Here is a 25,000-nt window from a genome sequence, read left to right as displayed (position 1 = left end):
GGCATGTGTTTTTTTATTAAATTATTTTATAAAATGTGTATGTATGTGTATATTTTATGTATATTTTCGTGTTTCTTTTCATGCTCTCTCTTTAAAATATCACACAGTCCAGACATTTTAAGTTTGGGCATCTTAGAGAACAATTTAACTTTATTATTAAACCTTTACAATGTCAATGTATTCTCATCATCGTTTTATGTACTCATAACTATACATGGATTTCTATGCAACGTCACGAAAACATGCGTGCGCAACTAAGAGGCAGAAAGCACCATAGAACAGCATAGAGCAGTGCTCTCCATGAAAAGAATAAAAGTTTTTGTGCTGAAAACTGCACCAATTCGAAATCACGATGGTTAGAGAATGTTCAATATGTTCAATATCCCTAACAGAATGCATGTCTTCGCCAAAAATGACAAAATACGATGTTATATTAATAATGCAAATGAACCGCAAACTCGGTGTGTGTGTGTGTGTGTGTGTGTGTGTGTGTCTGAACTTTGATCCAAATCTCTTTGTTATATGGTCTGTGTGAACATCAAGCACACAAGATCAGTACACAGAACATCAGAACACATTAACATGCTCTCTAATGGAGTCATGTACACCTCAAATAAATATAATATTTGTGGCCAGAAATCTGCTATCTTATATCATGCTACATATGAATGAGTATCGGCCATTAAGAGAGTCATAAACCAGACCAGGAAATGTGCCTCCATGCCCAGTTCCTTAGATCTGCTAGAGGTGTGGAGAGGTCTGTGTAGTATCCCCACTAGACGCTCTCATGAGGAATACTTTCATAATATCCTTAGAGTAATGAGAAAACCAAGGTGATAAATGTGATAGAAAACCAATGTGATAAATGTGATAGAAAACCAAGGTGATAAATGTGATAGAAAACCAATGTGATAAATGTGATAGAAAACCAAGGTGATAAATGTGATAGAAAACCAAGGTGATAAATGTGATAGAAAACCAAGGTGATAAATGTGATAGAAAACCAATGTGATAAATGTGATAGAAAACCAAGGTGATAAATGTGATAGAAAACCAAGGTGATAAATGTGATAGAAAGCCAATGTGATAAATGTGATGTGAGGAAGATATACGTGGCAGGTACAGTTCACACCCACAAATGGAATTTTAGCCTGAACGTCAGTGGAACTCAGGGAACTAGTCTGGCAAGTAAGGCTGACCAATCGGAACCCTGTTCCAGAGGAGGAAACGAAGTTGTGGGACAGGTTGGTTGTCTGTTCTTTGCTAGAAGGGCTGTGGGACACTTTCATTAGAATCCAGAATCATAAAATACAGTGTTTAGACCAATACGGATAATAATTTGGGTAAAACGGGAAACTTGTGAGGCTGAACTTCTTGTGGTGAGTAGAATTCTTCAGAGAAACTGACTTGAAACTGCTGAAAGTGAGAGTAAAGCTGCATTCAGAGAGGAGACAGTTTGGTGTAGAGACAAAATGGCTTCTAAACTTGAAGAGGATCTCACTTGTGCTGTGTGCTGTGATATCTTCAAGGATCCCGTCATTTTATCCTGTGCTCACAGTGTGTGTAAAGCCTGTTTGCAGCAGTTCTGGGAGAGTAAAGGACACAGAGAATGTCCCTACTGCAGGAGGAAGTGCTCAAAGGATTTATATCCTACTAACATGGCGTTAAGGAACCTGTGTGAGACCTTCTTACAGGAGGGAAGTCAGAGAGCTTCAGCAGGGTCTGAGGTGCTCTGCAGTCTGCACAGTGAGAAACTCAAGCTCTTCTGTCTGGAGGATAAACAGCCTGTGTGTGTGGTGTGTCGAGACTCTAAGAAACATAAAAATCACAACTTCAGCCCAATAGATGAAGCAGCACTTGACCGTAAGGTAAGGATCTTACTCTGATATATGATACTGTACTGTAGTACTCTAGATTAACAACAACAAATCTTGATCTCTTTACCCTGGACATAAAGTAATACAGTGAGCCTATATCCAGTGTGGATGGCAGGAGGTAGGTACTGCAGTTCCTTTAATATAACAGTAGATGGCGGCGTCTGCTCTTTTGTGTGTTGGGGGTTGTGGGCATTACCGCGCTGGTTCCTCCATGATCAACACTCCCACTCTCCGCTAGCCTGGCTAGCGCCACCACTTCTCAATGAGACGCGTGGTCTGGGAACCAAACGTTCATTTTCTCGTATTTGAAAAAAAATGCCCAGATCCGTTTATTGGGTGCCACGGATGTCTATCAAATGCGTCTGTGCATAGCTCATCATCGTCTTGCTTTCCCCCCTGTTCTGTGATTGGTTCCCTATCTCAGGCGAAAATTTGCTCCATGGTCTCCAGGCTGCCTTAGCAGCGTGAATCAGATCGCGCGCAAGGCAGCATGGGAACACCCAGGCTAACTCTCACTGAGAATACAGCAGCAAACTTAAGGAAGCCCTCAAATCCCACCAAATCACCACTTCTACTCCCAATGTCTCTTATAGTCATAGTCCTTACCAACAAAATGATGATGATGGTTTAATAGTGAAATTGTGTACCAACATTTTATAGGAAAATATGTAAATTTCTCCATTTATCCTCTGCCAATATCTTTGTTATGGGTCTCTTCACTTGTGCAGTATCTCATCTAGAGTACACTTAGTGATAGCCTCCATGTTACATCATGCAGTATCATCTAGAGTACACTTAGTGGTAGCCTCCATGTTACATCAGTATCTACTTCATCTAGAGCACACTTAGTGGTAGCCTACATGTTCCATCAGTATCTACTTCATCTAGAGTACACTTAGTGGTAGCCCCCATGTTACATCATACAGTATCTACTTCATCTAGAGTACACTTAGTGGCAGCCTCCATGTTACATCGTACAGTGTCTACTTTATCTACACTAGAGTACACTTTGTGGTAGCCCCATGTTGATTCCATGTCTCTCAACTATGCAATATCCAGTATCTGCATATACCCCCCCCCCACACACACACACACACATACACACCACCCCCACTCCCAGACTCAAATGAAGCAGTGCCTAGTGTGGTGTAGGCAAGTCTAAAGTAGTGTTGTTCATTCTTTCCAGGAAGAGCTCAAGATCAAACTGCAGCCCCTACAGAAGAAAATGAAGACCTTTAAAGAAGTCAAACTCATCTGTGACCAAACAGCAGCTCATGTTAAGGTGAGAAATGCAACATCATCTAATAAAGAAGCATCATTGTCTAATTATGTTATCAGTAAATTATTTAAAGTCAAGGATCATTTCAACATAACTGAAATATCTGCCTATAGTTAAATTGAATTAATGATTTTGTCATGTAATCTTATTTAGACTCAAAGCCAGACCACAGAGAGGCAGATCACAAAGGTGTTTTTGGAGCTTCACCAGTTTCTACAAGATGAAGAAGCAGCCAGGATAGCTGCACTGAGGGAGGAAGAGGAGCAGAAGAGTCAGATGATGAAGAAGAAGATTGAGAAGATGAGCAGAGAGATCTCATCTCTTTCAGACAAAATCAGAGCAATAGAAGAGAAGATGGGAGCTGATGACATCACATTCCTGCAGGTAGGAACCATTCACTGTCTGTAAGGGTGTTGGATCTCTAACTCTTAAAGGAGAATTCCGGTGTGATATTGACCTAAAGTGTGTTGAAACATGATACCGAGTGTGAACGTATGTCTCATAGCCCATCTCGGCTTGTCCCCTGCACTCCAAAATCTGGCGCTAGTTAGCCGATGCTATCAACAGCTTTTTCAATGGTGGTGCTTCGGCATCGGGCTAGCCATGCAAATAAATCACTGTTTTACACCATGGATTCCAGTTTCTTCCAGTAGCAGCAACTGGAATCCATGCATTTCCACTGAATTATTTTTGGAATCTGATCCCTTATCATACCTGTTCATTCTTACTTGTCGCTCGACTTATCGTGACTAAATTCAAGATGGCTGCAAACGCTAAACTTCGTGAAGATACTGTCTGCATAAATCGTCTTGTAAGTAAACTACCAGTGCTTTTTCAAAGTTCTCAATGTCTCGTTTTAAATGTAAGGGCCCTCGGAAGTCTACCAATGAAGTGTGGAGATACATTGAGCCTCGTAAATGGTGTAAAACAGTGATTTATTTGCATGGCTAGCCCGATGCCGAAGCACCACCATTGAAAAAGCTGTTGGTAGCATCGGCTAACTAGCGCCAGATTTTGGAGTGCAGGGGACAAGCCGAGATGGGCTATGAGACATACGTTCACACTCGGTATCATGTTTCAACACACTTTAGGTCAATATCACACCGGAATTCTCCATTAAGTCCAGTGATAATTTAACAATAGCACATCTGGCTGTAAGGGTGTTAGATCTCTAACTCTAAGTCCAATGATAATTTAACAATAGCACATCTGGCTGTAAGGGTGTTAGATCTCTAAGTCCAGTGATAATTGAACAATAGCACATCTGGCTGTTTAGTTGAGGTGACCTGCCCATGCCACCCACCCCATTCCATTATCCTGATGTGTGATGTCATCTTTGGACTCATTCTGCCGGTTTTGTGTCAGTGGTCTCAGATTGAGTGTGCTGTTGATATGGTGTGAGATGATTCTAGAGGAGAGCAGGAACATAATAAGATGGGAGAAGAGCAACACACACACACACACACACACACACACACACACACACACACACAACAGGTACAACCAGGAAGCTCATTTAGGCATGCTATGGCAGAAGGCAGAACACTTCTACTGTAGTGTAGCTCTTTCGAGGCCAAGCCCCTGAGTGAGTCTGGTGATATCAGGCTGCTGTAGTTCTACTGTAGCCCCTGAGTGAGTCTGGTGATATCAGGCTGCTGTAGTTCTGTAGCCCCTGAGTGAGTCTGGTGATATCAGGCTGCTGTAGTTCTACTGTAGCCCCTGAGTGAGTCTGGTGATATCAGGCTGCTGTAGTTCTACTGTAGCCCCTGAGAGAGTCTGGTGATATCACGCTGCTGTATCTTCCCCTGATGGGAGCCGTGTGGAGGGGGGACTGGGCTCATGTGCAGGTGCTCTGTGATTGGTGGAGAAGGGGTTGAGGGGGGACTGGGCTCATGTGCAGGCGCTCCGTGCTCTGTGATTGGTGGCCTTACTGTTGAGGTCTGATAGGTTGGAGGAGGGGAGACCAATGTGTGTGACGTATGATGCATGAGTTTGTTTTTATTGGCTGCAGTTAGCATATTGAAGCAGCAGGGGGAGCAGTAGAGTAGAATGGGTTGGATATGATCTGGTACAGCAGTAGCAGGTGACGGGGGGGCAACAGAAAGGACTTTGAGTTTGGGGACAACAGACAGTCTCTGTTGGCAGCGTTTATGGATGTCAGTGTGTTGATTAGTTTATTGTCCAGGGTGAGTCTGAGGTATTTGAAACACCATTTCAGCAGATTGGTTATGAATGCAGGTGGGGTTGTGGGTGATGCAGATTGGTTATGAATGCAGGTGGGGTTGTGGGTGATGCAGATTGGTTATGAATGCAGGTGGGGTTGTGGGTGATGCAGATTGGTTATGGGTGATGCAGATTGGTTATGAATGCAGGTGGGGTTGTGGGTGATGCAGATTGGTTATGAGTGCAGGTGGGGTTGTGGGTGATGCAGATTGGTTATGAGTGCAGGTGGGGTTGTGGGTGATGCAGATTGGTTATGGTCTTTTGATCTCGTGAGGGAAATTTGGTCTCTGCATTTATCCCAATTAGTGAAACACACTCAGCACACAGTGAACACACAGTGAGGTGAAGCACACACACACACACTAATCCCTGCTACAGCTGGGAGCTGATGAGTTCTTTGATTTGGTTGGAGTTGGACAAGTAAGAGTCATTATGCACATCCAAACAAGCTCAGACAAAGCTACACACACCATTAAAGCAGCTTATGTCAAACCCCCTCATCATATGCACACTGACACTTCTTCACTACAGGTAGAGTGTGTTTGATGCCACATCATATGCACACTGACCCTTCTGCACTAGTTTGTTTGATACCACATCAGGCCATTGGCATCCTGCTACATGTAGCCATAATCAATAAAGTAGACATGGTGCGATCATCAAGGAAAGAATAGTTCTGACATCGGTGCAGTGCCATATGAAGACATACCTGTGTGTGTGTGTGTGTGTGTGTGTGTGTGTGTGTGTGTGTGTGTGTGTGTGTGTGTGTGTGTGTGTTTTATGATGTAAGGAAGGGGATGTTATTTGATCAATGTAAGACCTTGGAGGAATAAACCTAAACTTTCATCTGCAGGTCTTTTCATTATGCTAGCTATCTATCATGTATGGGGCAGCTGTGGCCTACTGGTTAGTGCTTCAGACTTGTAACCGGAGGGTTGCTGGTTCGAACCCCGACCAGTAGGCACGGCTGAAGTGCCCTTGCAAGGCACCTAACCCCTCACTGACTCAGTGCCGCTGTTGTAGCAGGCACTAGTAGTGTTGTAGCAGGCATTAGTGTGTGCTTCACCTCACTGTGTGTTCACTGTGTGCTGAGTGATCAAAAGAGTATACTTATGTACTTATCAACTTGTCAGTCATTTACAAAACACAAATACTTGTGGAATTCAGTTTAAAACACTCAACATTAATCATGAACCATTTTAATGAAATATCAATAAGATGTTAGTGTCCACCGTACAAAAATACCAATAATGTTTAACCTAATTTCTCTTTTGTTATTTTCCAGAACTACAAGAGCACAGTGGAAAGGTGAGTGATCTTCTCTGTGGTTCTGAACCCAAACCCACAGCAGCACTGACTCCTGAATGTTATTCCAGAGCCCAGTGCACACTGCAGGATCCAGAGAGGGTTTCAGGAGCTCTGATCAATGTGGCAAAGCACCTGGGCAACCTGAAGTTCAGAGTCTGGGAGAAGATGCAGGAGACTGTTCAGTACAGTGAGTAACCTACTGTTTTTAACACACACCTTGCAATCATGGAAATGGGACCGACTCTGTGTTTGTGTGTGTGTGTGTGTGTGTGTGTGTGTGTGTGTGTGTGTACGTATATGTATACATGCATGCGTGCGTGCGTGCGTGTCGCATCATGCAAACTGCCTGTGACGGAGCGCCGACACTACGGTTGAGTATGAACTCTGAGTCTGACCTCCATACTAAGGAACCTGGTTCTGGGGTTGCGGTGAGTCTGCAGGTTTAGTACCCTGGACACCCGGGTTTGAGACAGGGTGGGGTCACTGCTCTCTTCCTTTGCTACACATGGTGTCAGAAGTGGGGGGGCTGGCTGTGAGGTCATCGGAGGCGTGGCCAATGTGTGAGCCGTATGAGGGACCCTCTGGTTGACCCTGTGTGAGCGATGGGTGAAGCACTAGTGTGTGGGGCACCCTGGAATGGGAGAAGTACGGCTGGTGGATGTGTGAGGGACGCTGGTGTGCATGAAGCACATGGGCACTTTCTGAAGGGGGGGGGCAGTGTGACGGAGCGCTGTCACTACGGTTGAGTATGCACTCTATCAATGCCTTAGAATAGTGTGATATAGAAACACAGAGGTAGGGGGTAGGGGGGGGGGGGGGGGTTGAGTATGCACTCTATCAATGCCTTAGAATAGTGTGATGTAGAAACCCAGAGGTAGAGGGGGAGGTTGAGTATGCATACTCTTTCACACACACACAACACACACACACACTCACACACACACACACTAGCACACCACAAACACACACACACACTAGCACACCACAAACACACACACACACCAGAACACCACACACACACTAGAACACCACACACGCGCACACACAGACACACACACACACACAACACACACACACACTAGAACACCACACACACACTAGAACACCACACGCGAACACACACACACAGACACACACACACAACACACACACACACACAGACACGCACACAAACACACACACACACACACTCAAGCACACACACACATACACACACACACACACCAGAACACCACACACACTAGAACACCACACGCGAACACACACACACAGACACACACACACAGACACACACACACACACACCAGAACACCACACACACACTAGAACACCACACGCGAACACACACACACAGACACACACACACACACACTCACACACACACACAAACACACACACTAGAACACCACACGCGAACACACACACACACAGACACACACACACACACACACACACACACACACCAGAACACCACACACACACTAGAACACCACACGCGAACACACACACACAGACACACACACACACACACTATCATAAGCATCAAGAGACAGATGGATGGATGGAGGGATGAAGAGAGATATAAAGAGGAAGAGGGATATAAATGCATGAGAATGGTCAGTGATGATCCTCCCTTCCACTAACATCCCTCTCCTGTGAGTACACTCCTGTACAGCTGTGATCCTTCATCCTGATGACTAAAGAGCATTTCACTGTTACTACTTCTCCTGCCATTACACTTGGTAACACCACTAAGTACCAAAAGTAACAAGCCTCGGTGTCATCTTAGATGCAGAGTTAAGTTTTAAGCCCCATATCAGTAAAGTTACTCAGACAGCCTATTTCCACTTGAGAAACATTGCCAAAGTGCGGCCCGTTTTAACCCAACAAGATGCAGAAAAACTAATTCACGGCTTTATCACTAGCATGTTAGACTACTGCAATGGTCTTCCCAAAAAACACCTAAAAAAATTGGCACTCATACAGAACTCTGCGGCTAGACTTTTAACTAAGACTAAGAAGAGAGAACACATCACCCCTGTGTTGGCTGAACTGCACTGGCTCCCTATTTCCTATAGAATTGATTTTAAGGTTATGTTAATTACTTACAAAGCTCTGAATGGCATAGCACCTTCATATATCTCTGAGCTTTTAATATCTTATCAACCACAAAGGAAACTTAGATCATCCAATTCTAATCTTTTAATCGTACCCAAAGTGCTCCACAAACAAAGTGGAGAAGCTGCTTTTATCCATTATGCCCCCAAACTATGGAACACCCTGCCTCTGTACATCAAGCAGGCGAGTTCAGTAACTATTTTTAAAAAAAGATCTGAAAACATACCTGTACAGGAAAGCTTTTAGTTAACTCATCTTATCCTGTAGACTACTTTTTCAAATTATTCTACATCTGCTACTATTGGAGGGCGCAGCCAGCCAGAAGCAGATGGGCTCCCCCTATTAAGTCAGGTTCTGCTCAAGGTTTCTTCCTGGAATATGGGAGTTTTTCCTTGCCACAGTTGCCATATGGCGTGCTTGTGGGGGGTAAGAGGGTTAAGGCTGCCAGTCTTATGACGTCATTTTCTATATTTTTGATATGTTGCTGAGTGGATCATAAACAGCCCCAGCAATGAAGAAAAGTGATTGATAATGACTGACTGACTATTATTGTGTTACATGCTTCAAATGTAAAGCACTTTGAGCTGCATTCTGTGTATGAAAGGTGCTATACAAATAAAGCTTATTATTATTACTATTAAAAATGACCATCATTCACATCCTCATCACACATCACTCCGTGTTCAGCTCATGTGTGTGTTCTTTCTCTCTGCAGCTCCTGTGACTCTGGATCCCAACACTGCACACCAACAACTCCACCTGTCTGAGGATCTGACCAGTGTGAGACGTGGTGATGAGAGACGGCAGCTTCCTGATAACCCAGAGAGATTTGATTGGGCTGCCAGTGTCCTGGGCTCTGAGGGCTTTAACTCAGGGACTCACTGCTGGGATGTGGAGGTTGGAGAGAACACACGGTGGAGTGTGGGTGTGATGACAGAGTCTCTCCAGAGGAAGGGAGACTTTACCTCCATGAGTGGACGGTGGTTTGTGTGGTATAACGATGGTAAATATGGAGCACGTGCTGCACCACAGCCCTCCACTCCCCTCACAGTGAAGCAGCAGAAACTCCAGAGGATCAGAGTGCAGCTGGACTGGGACAGAGGAGAGCTGTCATTCTCTGACCCTGATAATAACACACACCTACACACTCTCACACACACTTTCACTGAGAGAGTGTTTCCATACTTTAATGGTGGTAGGGTGTCTCCTCTGAGTATTGTAGCAGTGAAGGCCTCTGTGTCAGTAGAGCAGCCCAGTTAGAGCAGAAACTGTCTCTGTCTGAACAAGAGCCCACATGCAGAGATGGATGGAGGCATGTGGGGTTCAGTCATGAGTCACTCACACAGTAACTGCAGTCAATCTGATATCTGACCTGTGAGGCATCGTTTTCTGGCTACTTTAATTTAGTTCAGAATTGAATTGTCTGATGTTCTATGTTGAGTATCCTCTAAAATAAGATGCCATTTATTACACTATCCTGGTATTTCTACATTGCCCATTTTTTGGAATTTTCGAATTTAGCTCATTTAGAGGGCCATCTGGTGGCCATTGTTGGAACACAAACTACAAACTGTGACAGTGCTGACTATTTGGCTATATGCATTAAACTAAAATATATTTGTTATTTTTTTTTTGATTGGTGTATTAGGCCTATTCTGTGCACACCTGTATATAATATTTGTATGAATTGTTTAGGGATGTCACTTTCCTGTAGGGGCTTGTGAAAGTCTCAGTATGAATACTGCCATCTAGTGGTGGTTATTGTGTAACTACATGCTCCTCACCTGTGAGGTTTCCAGTAGCAGAGCAGCAACACAGCACAGGTGCAGCTGGTCCTGCTGCTGTCTGATCTGAGGTCAGAAATGCTGGAGATTAAACAGCACAATGGAGACTGAGAGCACTGCAGTAAACACAAACTCCTGCACTAGTCAAGACTGATTATTACATGAATCAAATCAAATGTCATGTATGTATTGTCGTTGTAAGTGTCTGTCTTTATAACCAGATGAAAGCTGTAATTTAGAGCAGTAAGGTTTGGACTACTGAAAACAAACTTGATGTGAGGGATGAATAACCAAAAAGAACTGAGTTTTCCACAGAGACATTAAACAACATTACTGATACCAGGACCCAGATCATCACCATTACACAGAGAGATAATTTATGGACATATCAACATAATACAATAATGATGTTTTTATTCATAATATACACTGATACAATGTCAGATTGACTACTTTTCTTCATTACTTTAATATGTCTTCATAAGGAATTCATCAGTGATTAAAACCAAATCAGTATTTGTAGGAGTCCCATAAGTCATGTGTTCATACTTGTGATACATTTATCTCTGTGAGACATTTACAAGCTCTGTCATACAGAGTGTCATACAGAGTTTGCAAATGTATAAACTCCATAGATGATATTTCAAAAGGATTGAGAGGGTGAGGGAATGTTTCTGGTGGCATCTTCCACAGTGTTTCCACTCAGAACACAAAACAAATGATGTTCTTGCAACAAATTTTGTTGAGAATCTTCACACCCAGTGATCAGAGGAAATGTACTGAGTGAGTCTTCACACCCAGTGATCAGAGAGAATGTACTGAGTGAGTCTTCACACCCAGTAATCAGAGGAAATGTACTGAGTGAGTCTTCACATCCACAGCACAGTTGTAGCAGAATAATAATGGAATTGAATTGATGAATCAAGTGTAGTAATGTGTGTTCAAAAGAGTGTGTGCCGTATAGGATCTGTGATGTGATCAGGGATGTAGTTCATTAGATGGACACTCAGTGATGTAGTTCTTTAGATGGACACTCAGTGATGTAGTTAGATGGACAATCAGTGATATAGTTCATTAGATGGACACTCAGTGATGTAGTTCATTAGATGGACACTCATTGATGTAGTTCGCTAGATGGACACTCAGTGATGTAGTTCTTTAGATGGACACTCAGTGATGTAGTTCATTAGATGGACACTCAGTGATGTAGTTCACTAGATGGAGTTCATTAGGTGGACACTCAGTGATGTAGTTCGCTAGATGGACACTCAGTGATGTAGTTCGTTAGATGGACACTCAGTGATGTAGTTCTTTAGATGGACACTCAGTGATGTAGTTAGATGGACAATCAGTGATGTAGTTCATTAGATGGACACTCAGTGATGTAGTTCACCACTCAGTGATGTAGTTCACTAGATGGACACTCAGTGATGTAGTTCATTAGATGGACACTCAGTGATGTAGTTCACCACTCAGTGATGTAGTTCACTAGATGGACACTCACTGATGCAGTTCACTAGATGGACACTCAGTGATGTAGCTCAGTGATGTAGTTCACTAGATGGACACTCAGTGATGTAGGTGGACACTCACTGAAGTAGTTCACTAGATGGACACTCAGTGATGTAGTTCTTTAGATGGACACTCAGTGATGTAGTTCTTTAGATGGACACTCAGTGATGTAGTTCACTAGATGGACACTCAGTGATGTAGTTCACTAGATGGACACTCAGCGATGTAGTTCATTATGGACACTCAGTGATGTAGTTCATTAGACTAGATGGACACTCAGTGATGTAGTTCACTAGACTAGATGGAAACTCAGTGATGTAGTTCATTAGATGGACACTCAGTGATGTAGTTCACTAGATGGACACTCACTATCAAAATAACTGGAAATTGAAGACTTTAGGGGTCACCCTGCTGCAGATAGACTTTCAGCTTGTCAGGGGAGTATAGTCCAGGGCTGGATCTCAAACGTCAAAGAATGGTTTTGAATGACCCTTTAAGTTTTTGAATGACCTTTTTAGGCTCTGACCATGACAAAGTGAAAAGAGAAGTGGGTGGAGGAAGTACCTTTGTTTATATAAACCTTGACTTTTACAACATAAGAATTCACTTGATGAAGTCAGATGTGAGAGTACAAATCTGAGAGAGGTCGCAGTTGCTTTATTGCTCGCCTCCACGATTGTCTGTCACATTGTTACAGGATTCAGAACACTCAGACGTGTGGATCACGGTGATCAGGTACAGTGTTCTTTATGTCTACTTACTCCACCAGAAAGACTCAGGAGGCAGAAACTGAATTAGGGTTTAATCCTAAATAGGATATGTAATTATAGAGGTAAGAGATAGATTGTACAGTTTTGACTACATTACATTACATTTGGTTGACGCATTTTTAGCCAAAGCGACTAACAACATGGTAAACAGTTTAAGCTTTTTTAAAGCAATTCTCACAACAATTCTGGGAAAATGTAAAAAAAAAAAACTAATCCTACTGTACTTTGATCTTTAGTTGTGCATTGTACATGACATATGTTGATGGTGCACATAGTTATGCCTGACTGCGTCATCTAGATTTATGAGTCAATATGTTTTTGTCATTACCCGTCAGGGTGATTTTTTTAAAGTGATTTGGGGCATTTTAAAACCCTTTTGAGACAATGTTTAGTGTAGGCGTTTCATGGTTAAATGGCTAATCCTCCTTCAAGAAAGACTGGCAAAATGGAGTTGTTGACATATTATTCGGTCAGTTTATAAGTGTCTGCCATGAACTATTATTGTGAGAAAGGGCTTCGTCAAACTTGTTTATTGTTTTCAATTTATGTATTTATATTCATTGTTTCCTTACTTACAATGTGGTTAGTTTGCAAAGGTTAAGACAAATTATGCATGGGTGCCTTTGTTATATATTATAATATGCCAATGTCATCTCATCTACTGTCAAGTGAAGAAAATAATGTTTTTGTTGGTTCCTCAGTCAGTGCTGTACGAAAAAATAGGAAAGAAAACCTCCAAGTGATGTACTTTGGATGCATTACACATTCTGGGCATTACACATTCTGGGCATTACACATTCTGGGCATTATACATTCTGGTCATTATACATTCTAGGCATTATACATTCTGGGCATTACACATTCTGGGCATTATACATTCTGGGCATTATACATTCTGGTCATACATTCTGGGCATTATACATTCTGGTCATTATACATTCTGGGCATTACACATTCTGGTCATTATAAATTCTGGTCATTATACATTCTGGGCATTATACATTCTGGTCATTATACATTCTGGTCATTACACATTCTGGTCATTATACATTCTGGGCATTACACATTCTGGTCATTATAAATTCTGGGCATTACACATTCTGGGCATTACACATTCTGGGCATTATAAATTCTGGGCATTACACATTCTGGGCATTACACATTCTGGGCATTACACATTCTGGGCATGATGTTGTGCTAGAAAGACGTAAGCTGCATTTGCTTTCATTGAAAGGGGGACTGGAGGCATTTTGTGCACTATGTAGCCTACACTGCTCAAACAATAAAGGGAACACTTGACTTAATCATCACATTATAACACCAAGTCAATTAAACTTCAGGGATATTAATCTGTCCAGTTGGGAATCAATTTCACCTGCTTTGTAAAAGAAAGTGACAAACGGTGCACTGGAGAGGCTGTAAAGGCCTCCACACATGAGTGCTGATGTGAGTGTGCTGCACTGGAGAGGCTGTAAAGGCCTCTACATATGAGTGCTGATGTGATGTGAGTGTGCTGCACTGGAGAGGCTGTAAAGGCCTCCACACATGAGTGCTGATGTGATGTGAGTGTGCTGCACTGGAGAGGCTGTAAAGGCCTCCACACATGAGTGCTGATGTGAGTGTGCTGCACTGGAGAGGCTGTAAAGGCCTCTACATATGAGTGCTGATGTGATGTGAGTGTGCTGCACTGGAGAGGCTGTAAAGGCCTCCACACATGAGTGCTGATGTGAGTGTGCTGCACTGGAGAGGCTGTAAAGGCCTCCACACATGAGTGCTGATGTGAGTGTGCTGCACTGGAGAGGCTGTAAAGGCCTCTACATATGAGAGCTGATGTGATGTGAGTGTGCTGCACTGGAGAGGCTGTAAAGGCCTCCACACATGAGTGCTGATGTGATGTGAGTGTGCTGAGAGGCTGTAAAGGCCTCCACACATGAGCGCTGTTGTGATGTGAGTGTGCTGCACTGGAGAGGCTGTAAAGGCCTCCACACATGAGCGCTCTTGTGAGTGTGCTGAGAGGCTGTAAAGGCCTCCACACATGAGCGCTGTTGTGATGTGAGTGTGCTGCACTGGAGAGGCTGTAAAGGCCTCCACACATGAGTGCTGATGTGATGTGAGTGTGCTGAGAGGCTGTAAAGGCCTCCACACATGAGTGCTGATGTGATGTGAGTGTGCTGCACTGGAGAGGCTGTAAAGGCCTCCACACATGAGTGCTGATGTGATGTGAGTGTGCTGCACTGGAGAGGCTGTAAAGGCCTCCACACATGAGTGCTGATGTGATGTGAGTGTGCTGCACTGGAGAGGCTGTAAAGGCCTCCACACATGAGCGCTGTTGTGATGTGAGTGTGCTGCACTGGAGAGGCTGTAAAGGCCTCCACACATGAGAGCTGATGTGAGTGTGCTGCACTGGAGACGCTGTAAAGGCCTCCACACATGAGAGCTGTTGTGATGTGAGTGTGCTGCACTGGAGAGGCTGTAAAGGCCTCCACACATGAGTGGTCATGTGAGTGTGCTGAGAGGCTGTAAAGGCCTCCACACATGAGCGCTGTTGTGATGTGAGTGTGCTGCACTGGACTTTCCATGTCCGACTGCATCAGATTCCATTGTTTTCAGTACAACTCCACACAGCACTTTGCCACCGCTGAGTGGGTCCACTTGAGGGAGAACAAGAGCCAATCAGCTGCAGCAGCAGGAACAGGGCATGGAGAGGGGGCGGGGCAAGATGGAGGCCAATTTCAAAAATAAAGAAGTAGGTGTAAAGATACGTTTAAGCCATTAGACCATGAGGGAAACTTTTCAAGAAATATGTTTTTATAGTATATGCAGGTTTAATAAACTTTGTGTCTTTGTGTCGGCACTGATGTGTGGGGCAAGTGACGGCACACTCATGACGACACCTATAGGTTGATCAGGCCCCATGTTGTGTCCAGGTTGATCAGGCCCCATGTTGTGTCCAGGTTGATCAGGCCCCATGTTGTGTCCATGATAGGTTGATCAGGCCCCATGTTGTGTCCAGGTTGATCAAGCCCCATGTTGTGTCCAGGTTGATCAAGCCCCATGTTGTGTCCAGGTTGATCAGGCCCCATGTTGTGTCCAGGTTGATCAGGCCCCATGTTGTGTCCAGGTTGATCAGGCCCCATGTTGTGTCCAGGTTGATCAGTTGATCAGGCCCCATGTTGTGTCCAGGTTGATCAGGCCCCATGTTGTGTTCAGGCTGATCAGTTAATCAGGCCCCATGTTGTGTCTAGGTTGATCAGGCCCCATGTTGTGTCCAGGTTGATCAGGCCCCATGTTGTGTCCAGGTCCCCACATCACCCTCGTCCCCCGCTGGTCCTCAGCTGCCTCTGTGTGCAGCTCACAGACGCCCATATGGTCCCCCATCCCATAATATGTCACTTGACTCACACACACACACACACACACACACACACACACACACACACACACACACTTCTATGTGCAGCTGACACCCATATTTATATTTTAAATTTATATAGATTTATATTTCTACTTTTTCTTCTCAGAATACATTTGCTTCCCTTCAAGACGGGACTTTTCCTCTTGGGTTTTATTGTGAAACTCAGATAAACACCAAGAGATGATAGTTTTGTATTTTACTTATCTTTACCAGGGGTGCCAATAAATGTGGTTGATGCAGTGCTGGATTTTCATATTCCCATATTAAGCTTAATCAAGTCGGTAATATTCACTTTCCATACACTGACATTATAAGATAAGATAAAACTTTAATAAATATATTAAACAATTATTAAATTAAATTAATAACAAAATAAAATGTAGAAAATAATAGAATAGTACAGACAGAGTTTAAATAATAACAGTGCAGCACTTCATGATGGTGGTATTATAGAGTCTAAATAATAAGAGTGCAGTGCTTCATGATGGTGGTATAACAGTGCAGTGCTTCATGACGGTGGTATAACAATGCAGCGCTTCATGATGGTGGCGGTAGTGTTCCTTCTTACAAGATGGGTGCAGCAGTCTGTTGCTAAAAGAGCTGCTTAGCACTGGCCCGTACAGGGGGAGAGTAGAATTGGCCGTGATGGATGATCCAACATCCAACTCTTACCCACCACCTCAATGGAGTCCAGAGAGCAGCCAATAACAGAGCCAGCGCCCCTCACCAGCTTGTTTAGCCTCTTTCTGTCCCTCTCAGAGCTCTCACTTCCCCAACAGACCACGGCATAAAAAAAGTGCAGAAGCTACAACTGAGTCGTAAAAAGTTCTTACCAGTGGCCTGCACACACTGAAAGACCTCAGTCTTCTAAGTAGCTGGAGACAACTCTGGTCCTTCTTGTATAGGGCATCTATGTTGTGTGCCCAGTCCAGGTGAACACCCAGGTACATTATTTGTAGACTGATACCACCACAATCTCCACTCCCTGAATGTTCAGTGGTGCAAATAATGGTGGTCACTGTAAAAAGTAAATCATTTGAAGAAACATGTAAAATTGTAAATATTTTCTTTTTGTATTGTGCTAACAATATTTTATATCATATGAGATGATTATTCAACACAATCAAATACATTTAGAATATATAACATTTTTGTAATAGTGTGTCATTTATCAAACATATTTAAATGATTGTTTATATGTATTTTTTTAATACATTTCAAGTAATGATTAATTATTTTTTATTTTAATTGAGGCCATTTCAAATAATTTGTTTGCTATAACCTTCAAACTTCTAAAATTGGTTTGCATGGAGTAATTATTTCAGGTTGATGAGAATTGATTATTTACATTGAATGAATGAAGACAAGCCGTATTTTTAAATTGGGCCAGTTAAAAAGACTAGTGCAATGCCCGTTCAAACATGCCATTCCTGAAGAAAACCCATAGCTCAATTACATGCCCACAGGTATGCCTGCTTTAAAAATAGGATGATAGGGAAACATCATTCCAGCTAAGCATTCAATAATGAATAGGCTACTGAATATTATAATATATTAGCCTATAATTAATGTGGCCTTTAATAGGCTACATGTGTAATAAATTTAGGCATAGCTGCATGTGACATTTCTACAGATCAGAATGACATAAGCCTAACAACTGTTTTGAGTTAAGGCTAAATGTGTATAGCTTACTGAATAACTTCCTAATGCTATTCGAAGCCTCAGTTTATTGCACATACTTTTATTTTGAGTGGTCACTACATACCCGTGTTTGATTGATGGCGTGATCTTAACCCACAAGCGGCTGATCATCAAAGTGAGACCTAGCTACTGTCAGTGCACGATCCAAGGGGTGGAGCTCCCCTGAAACTGGTCCCCTTGGAAACAGTGCAGTGCAGTGATAAAAGTCCTAGCATATTTTGAAATATGCATTCAAAAATCTTCAAAATCGTGAGTGCACACCTTTGTGCCACGCGCGAGCCACACACGAAATCTTAGGTCAGTCTGACAAACGTTCAGCGAGACATTGAGAACTTTGAAAAAGCACTGGTAGTTTACTTACAAGACGATTTATACAGACAGTATCTTCACGAAGTTTAGCGTTTGCAGCCATCTTGAATTTAGTCACGATAAGTCGAGCAACGAGTAAGAATGAACAGGTATGATAAGGGATCAGATTCCAAAAATAATTCAGTGGAAATGCATGGATTTCAGTTGCTGTTACTGGAAGAAACTGGAATCCATGCATTTCCAGCTAACTAGCGCCAGATTTTGGAGTGCAGGGGACAAGCCGAGATGGGCTATGACACATACGTTCACACATCATGTTTCAATACACTTTAGGTCAATATCACACCGGAATTCTCCTTTAAGAATAAGTTTAAACTGATTGTTTTTTTAAATGTTGAGTCATTGTTGAATAGCCAATGTGATTGATTACTTCAATTTCTTTACACTGAACCAAAGATTTACTTTAGACAGTGTGGTATCTGAAGTTCGATTTGTACAAGGTGAGGAGAAAGGGGGACTGTACTGTACCTTGTGGGACCCCTGTGCTGCAAATTACCACACCCGGCTCACAGTCACGTAGTCTCACATACTGCTGTCTGTTAGTGAGGTAGTCGGTGGTGTTACAGTACATGCAGCCAGGTCCCAGTCCACCCACCTCTTTCCATCTTCATCCTCAACAGTGCTGCTGAATTGTGTTGAAAGCACTGGAGAAGTAAACAACACAACTCTCACAGAGCCCCCAGTGTTCTCCAGGTGAGAGAGGGACCGTGGAGCAGGAAGATGATCACGTCCTCCACGCCAACACATGGTCACTATGTGAACTGGAGTGGGTCCATCTCACTGCTCACCAGGCATCGAAGGTGGAAGGATCCCCTCCATGCTCTTCATCAGATGGGAATGATTCTCTCCATGCTCCTCTCCATGCTCTTCATCAGATGGGAAGGATCCCCTCCATGCTCTTCATTAGATGGGATGTCAGAGCTACTGGCCTGAACTGGTTGGGCTCCTTATCGTGCGCCGTCTTGGGAACAGGAACCACACAGGAGGTCTTCCACGGGGTTGGGACCTTCTCCAGCCTGATGCTAAAGTTAAATACGTGTGCAAAAACCCTGCAGAGTTGATCTGCACAGTCCCTGAGCAGCCTGGAGCTGATACCACCAGGGCCCGTAGCCTTTCCTGCTTTTGTGTTCCTAAGCACATCTCTCCCCTGTTCTGCTGTTATGGAGAGGCTGGGGAGAGGGGGGCTGTGGCGAGACTCATGAAGGCTGGACGGTGGGAGAGAGCATCGATTCCTCTGCCATATAGTGTAAGGGGGTAGTGTGTGTGTGTGTGTGTGTGTGTGTGTGTGTGTGTGGGGGGGGGGGGTGCATATAGTGTAAGGGGGTAGGGTAGTGTGTGTGTGTGTGTGGGGGGGGGATGCATATAGTGTAAGGGGGTAGTGTATGTGTGTGTGTGTGTGTGTGGGGGGGGGGGGGGGGTGCATATAGTGTAAGGGGGTAGTGTGTGTGTGTGTGTGTGTGTGCGTGTGGGGGGGAGGGGGGGTTTGTAACTGGTGACAGTGGGGTCCCAGTGGAGGGAGACGGGGGGAAGTAGCACCAACTGGTCTGGACTCTGGTGAACTGGGTTTGGGATGAAAGGGGGGGCAGCATCAAATCGGTTAAAAAACACATTTAATTTGCTTGCCCATTCTCTAGCTTGGTAATATTCACTTTCCATGCTTATTCATATCTCTTGTTATGATAAGTCACTTTGGATGAAGTTGTCTGCCATAACCATAACCATATTTCCTAATTGCCTTTGCATAGTGTTATATTTTAGATCGGAACAGATCAATAATTTACTCAAACCTTGTGTGTGTGTGATTTAAAAACAAACAAATCTCATGAAAAGAGCATTATGGTATGTGTCTAGTGCATGTCTGCATTGAATGACAATTATGTAGGATAATGTCCTATGTCTTGACTTCATATCTTACCAGTGAGTAAGATTATTTTTTGACATTAATAATACATTGTTGTGTGTGCATGTGTCCCAGGTTATTACTGTAGTTTCATCATGTTCGCTAGTTATTTGCACAAATCACACATGGAAAGTCTTGCCTGCCTACTGTTAAACTGAACTTTCATGTAGAGAGCCTAATCCACTGATCTGGGGTCAGTCTATGTGTCTCTGCAGGTACAGTTCACGATCACAACTGACTTTGACCTGAACTCCAATGGAGTCTGAGGTAGGTGTGATAGGGGAATTTGGTCTGCCAAGAATAAGGCTGGCCAATCAGAATCCTTCTTTGCAATAGTCCCTCCCTCTGTCTGACAGGCACCAGAGCAGGAAGTAAAGTTGAATGACGGGTTGGTTCTCTATTCTTTGCTAGGCAGACCGATGTGGGATACTTTTGTTAGAAACATTTTGAAATACAGTGTTTTGTCTAATGAGGAAAACAGTTTGTGTTAAAGTTAAACTTGTAAGCCTGAACAATCTTGTGGTGAGTGCAATTCTTTTGACAGACGGACTCAAACTCTCAGGCTGCTGCTGAAAGTGAAAGTGAAGCTGGTGAAATTGCTTTCAGAGGAGAGAGAGTTTAGTGTGGAGACAAAAAATGGCTTCTAAACTGGAAGAGGATCTCACATGTGCTGTGTGCTGTGACATCTTCAAGGATCCCGTGTTGTTGACCTGCACTCACAGTGTGTGTAAAACCTGTCTGCAGCAGTTCTGGGAGAGTAAAGGACACAGAGAATGTCCCTACTGCAGGAGGAAGTGCTCAAAAGAAGAATATCCCCTTAACATGGCATTAAGGAACCTGTGTGAGACCTTCTTACAGGAGAGAAGTCAGAGAGCTTCAGCAGGGTCTGTGGTGCTCTGCAGTCTGCACAGTGAGAAACTCAAGCTATTCTGTCTGGAGGATAAGCAGCCTGTGTGTCTGGTGTGTAGAGACTCTAGGAAACATAAAAATCACACCATCAGTCCCATAGATGAAGCAGCAATTGACCGTAAGGTAAGAATCTTACTCTGATATATGACACTGTACTGTAGTACTCTAGATTAACCCTCATAGGGTGTTCATTTTTTTGTTACACAGGAGGTGCTGCTGGGTCTAGTGGACCCATTGTATTTTAGGCCTTTTAATTCAACATAATCAAACTTTATTTTTTTTAAATACTGACTAGATGATTACTTCATCCCAATTGCAAATAATATAAACAACACATATGTTAAATGTGTTGCCTTTACCTTGGTTAAATCACAATTGTGAATAGAAGTGCCACTCGTTTTTGTTTATTTTTGTATTGAAATATAACAAAATAAGGAAATGCATCATAAAACGGGCATAACTGGAAAATAATCAACAATTGTACAAATGAAGCAACTCAATAACATCTGTCTGAACAACACATTGAAGCCATTGAACACGGCAATTTTATACCAGACTATACCACACATGAGTGTGGTATAGTCACTGTGTGTGTATTGCATATGTATTTTTTGAAAGGGGATGGCATGAAAAGGTAAAAAGAAGAATTGATGTCTTGTGCATGAGTGGCTGCCAAGCGTTTAGGTCCTGGTAGCATCCGAATCACATTGGCAGCCAAGCCAGTTCATGGCAGTTAATTTCTTGAGCAGGAAGATCATTAAATTCTACCATTTTTTGACATCCATATGTTGTCATTTGCAAGCTGCTGACAGTCTAGTCCAATGTCTGGCTGCTCAATGGCTGGTTCTATGGCTGGCTGCTCAACGGCTGGTCCTGTGGCTTGCTGCTCATCGGCTGGTCCTGGGGCTGGCTGCTGGCGGGCTGGTCCAGAGGTTCGCTTGTGTTTTGGAGCTGGCTGACATGCAGGCTGGTTCTATGGCTGGCTGCTCACGGTCTGGCCCTGAGGCCTGCTTGCGTTTTGAAGCTGACTGATGAGCTGGTCCTGTGGCTTGCTGCTTATTGGCCGGTCCTGGGGCTGGCTGCTGGCGGGCTGGTCCTGAGGTTCGCTCGCGTTTCGATGTAGGCTGACGGGCTAGTCCTACGGCTAGCTGCTCACGGGATGGTCCTGGGGCTGGCTGCTCACGGGATGGTCCTGGGGCTAGCTGCTTGCGGGCTGGTCCTGGGGCTGGCTGCTTGCAGGCTGGTCCCGGCTGCTCACAGGCTGGTCCTGGCTGCTTGCGAGCTGGTCCCGGCTGCTCACAAGCTGGTCCTGGCTGCTTGCGGACTGGTCCTGGCTGTTCACGGGATGGTCCTGGGGCTAGCTGCTTGCGGGCTGGTCCTGGCTGCTCACGGGATGGTCCTGGGGCTGGCTGCTCGCAGGCTTGTCCTGGCTGCTGATCTAGTCCTGAGGCTCTTTTACATTTCGGAGCTGGCTGATGCTTATCCTCCTCTTCAAACTCAGTGTCGGACTCTTTTCAGAAATGTTATCCTCACTTTCTGAAACTATTTGCTCTGCATCACAATCAAAACCCTCTGACACACTGACACACACACACACAGAACCTTTCCACACTTTAACTAGTTCCAGGTCCAGTGGACCCGAACATCCTGTGTGTAATATAAATGTGAAGGGGGGGTATGCAGGGGGGGTTCATTGAAAATGTTTTCTGATTTATGTTCCTCACAGAAAATGAGCCAAGGCCAATGAATCTTAGTTTAAAAAAATAATTATTTGTATCATTTTTATTAAGCTAAAAACTGAAAACGGGTCCCACAGACCCGAACACCTTATAAGGGTTAACAACAACAAATCTTGATATTTACCCTGGACATAAAGTAATACAGTGAGCCTATCCAGTGTGGATGATTCATGGCAGGAGGTACTGCAGTTCCTTTAATATAACAGTAGATGGCGGTGTCTGCTGTTTTGTGTGTTGGGCGTTGTGGGCTTTTCCCCAGTGGGCTGGTTCCTCTGTGCTCAACACTCCCACTCTGACTCTCACTGAGAATACAGCAGCAAACTTAAGGAAGCCCTCAAATCCCTCCAAATCACCACTTCCACTCCCAATGTCTCTTATAGTCATAGTCATTACCAACAACAAAGTGATGATGATGGTTTAATTGTGACCCAACGTTTTTTTTTAGTACACTTTGTAGTAGCCTCCATGTTGCCTCTATGTCTCTCTTCTATGCAATATGCAGTATTTGCATAGACCCCCCCCCCCCCACACACACACACACACACTCACACCACCCTCACCCTAGACTCCTTACAAATTAAGCAACTTGGTTTATAGTGCAGAGTGTAGTGTGGTGTAGGCAAGTCTAAAGTAGTGTTGATCATTGTTTTCAGGAAGAGCTCAAGATCAAACTGCAGCCCTTACAGAAGAAACTGAAGACCTTTGAAGAAGTCAAACTCATCTGTGACCAAACAGCAGCTCATGTTAAGGTTAGACATGCAGCATCATGTAATAAAGAAGCATAATTGTCTAATTATGTTATCAGTAAATCATTTAAAGTTAAGGAACATTTCAACGTTACTGAAACGTCTTCTCATACCTGTAGTCAAATTGAATAAATGATTTTGTCATACAATCTTATTCAGACTCAAACCCAGAACACAGAAAAGCAGATCAAGGAGGAGTTTGAGAAGCTTCACCAGTTTCTACGAGATGAAGAGGCAGCCAGGATAGCTGCACTGAGGGAGGAAGAGGAGCAGAAGAGTCAGATGATGAAGGAGAAGATTGAGAAGATGAGCAGAGAGATCTCATCTCTTTCAGACACAATCAGAGCCATAGAAGAGGAGATGGGAGCTGATGACATCACATTCCTGCAGGTAGGAACCATCCACTGTCTGTAAGGGTGTCTAACTCTAAGTCCAGTGATAATTTAACAATAGCACATCTGGCTGTAAGGGTGTTAAATTTACAACTCTAAGTCCAGTGATAATCTAACAATAGCACATCTGGCTGTTTTGTTGAGGTGTCCTGCCAGTGCCACCCACCCCCATTCGGCCATGTTTGCCTCAATAATCTGTTATGTGCTGATGATATGGTGTGAGGCAATGTTCTCATTTGAGGGGATTCTAGACAGGAGAGCAGGAACACTATACGGGTAAGTGGAAAAAACAACATGGTCTGAATGAACAGAATGAGAAAGAGAGAGATAGAAAGAGAGAGAGAGAGAGAGGAAGAGAGAGAGTGAGAGAACAGTGACACCTTCACTTGAATGACCTTGCAGCTATGGGAGTACCTGCAACCATAAAGGGGGCTTCACGGCATGCACTTCACTCGCCACTAGGTTGCTCAGCACAGCGGCTGACCAGTTCTTGCGCACGCAAGCCATTGAAAATAATATGTTCCATAGTGCAGCGCTGCCGTTTGCACGTGCAATGTGAATCCCGCTTGAAGAGTACACAGATAAGTACAGATAAGTAAGATGAGGCCGCCAGGATGGAGTGCTCTAAGGAGGAACCAATGAGAGAGAGAGACAACGAAAGAAAGAGCGAGAGAACAAGAAAGAACGAGTGAGAGACAGATTCTCACAGCACATAACAGGGACACATTCAACCTAACACCCTAATGTGTTACCACAAGGCCATGTTGTAACATTTAATCCCATGAGCACATTTAAGGATGCTATGGCAGAAGGTGCACTAATTCTACTGTAGCGTAGCCGTTTTCAAGCCCCTGAGTGAGTCTGGTGATATCAGGCTGCTGTAGTTCTGTAGCCCCTGAGTGAGTCTGGTGATATCAGGCTGCTGTAGTTCTACTGTAGCTCCTGAGTGAGTCTGGTG

The 25,000-nt window shown here is 43.8% G+C and overlaps 2 protein-coding genes and 1 long non-coding RNA gene across 3 annotated transcripts in view; 2 read left to right on the top strand and 1 right to left on the bottom strand.

The window, feature by feature from the left end:
* The first annotated feature begins 1,215 nt into the window (after positions 1-1,215).
* LOC121693097 (zinc-binding protein A33-like) overlaps positions 1,216-25,000 on the top strand; it is a 30,369-nt gene continuing 6,584 nt past the window's right edge. The window contains exons 1-6 of the mRNA XM_042072286.1: positions 1,216-1,868; positions 3,064-3,159; positions 3,310-3,540; positions 6,665-6,687; positions 6,756-6,874; positions 9,521-10,628. Coding sequence (XP_041928220.1) covers positions 1,473-1,868; positions 3,064-3,159; positions 3,310-3,540; positions 6,665-6,687; positions 6,756-6,874; positions 9,521-10,065 — 1,410 coding nt within the window. The 5' untranslated portion in view covers positions 1,216-1,472 and the 3' untranslated portion in view covers positions 10,066-10,628. The remainder of the gene's footprint in view (positions 1,869-3,063; positions 3,160-3,309; positions 3,541-6,664; positions 6,688-6,755; positions 6,875-9,520; positions 10,629-25,000) is intronic.
* The window catches only part of LOC121693431, a 103,707-nt gene continuing 86,908 nt past the window's right edge, over positions 8,202-25,000 (bottom strand). Inside the window, exon 3 of the long non-coding RNA XR_006025500.1 lies at positions 8,202-8,438. This is a non-coding gene — a long non-coding RNA (uncharacterized LOC121693431). The remainder of the gene's footprint in view (positions 8,439-25,000) is intronic.
* LOC121693030 (zinc-binding protein A33-like) overlaps positions 20,602-25,000 on the top strand; it is a 10,731-nt gene continuing 6,332 nt past the window's right edge. Inside the window, exons 1-3 of the mRNA XM_042072174.1 lie at positions 20,602-21,288; positions 23,558-23,653; positions 23,810-24,040. Coding sequence (XP_041928108.1) covers positions 20,893-21,288; positions 23,558-23,653; positions 23,810-24,040 — 723 coding nt within the window. The 5' untranslated portion in view covers positions 20,602-20,892. The remainder of the gene's footprint in view (positions 21,289-23,557; positions 23,654-23,809; positions 24,041-25,000) is intronic.

Source organism: Alosa sapidissima, chromosome 2 (assembly GCF_018492685.1).
Source record: "Alosa sapidissima isolate fAloSap1 chromosome 2, fAloSap1.pri, whole genome shotgun sequence".
Classification (NCBI taxonomy): Eukaryota; Metazoa; Chordata; class Actinopteri; order Clupeiformes; family Clupeidae; genus Alosa; species Alosa sapidissima.
The sequence above is the reverse complement of the archived record's forward strand: the minus strand, read 5'-3'. Positions and strand labels throughout refer to the sequence as shown.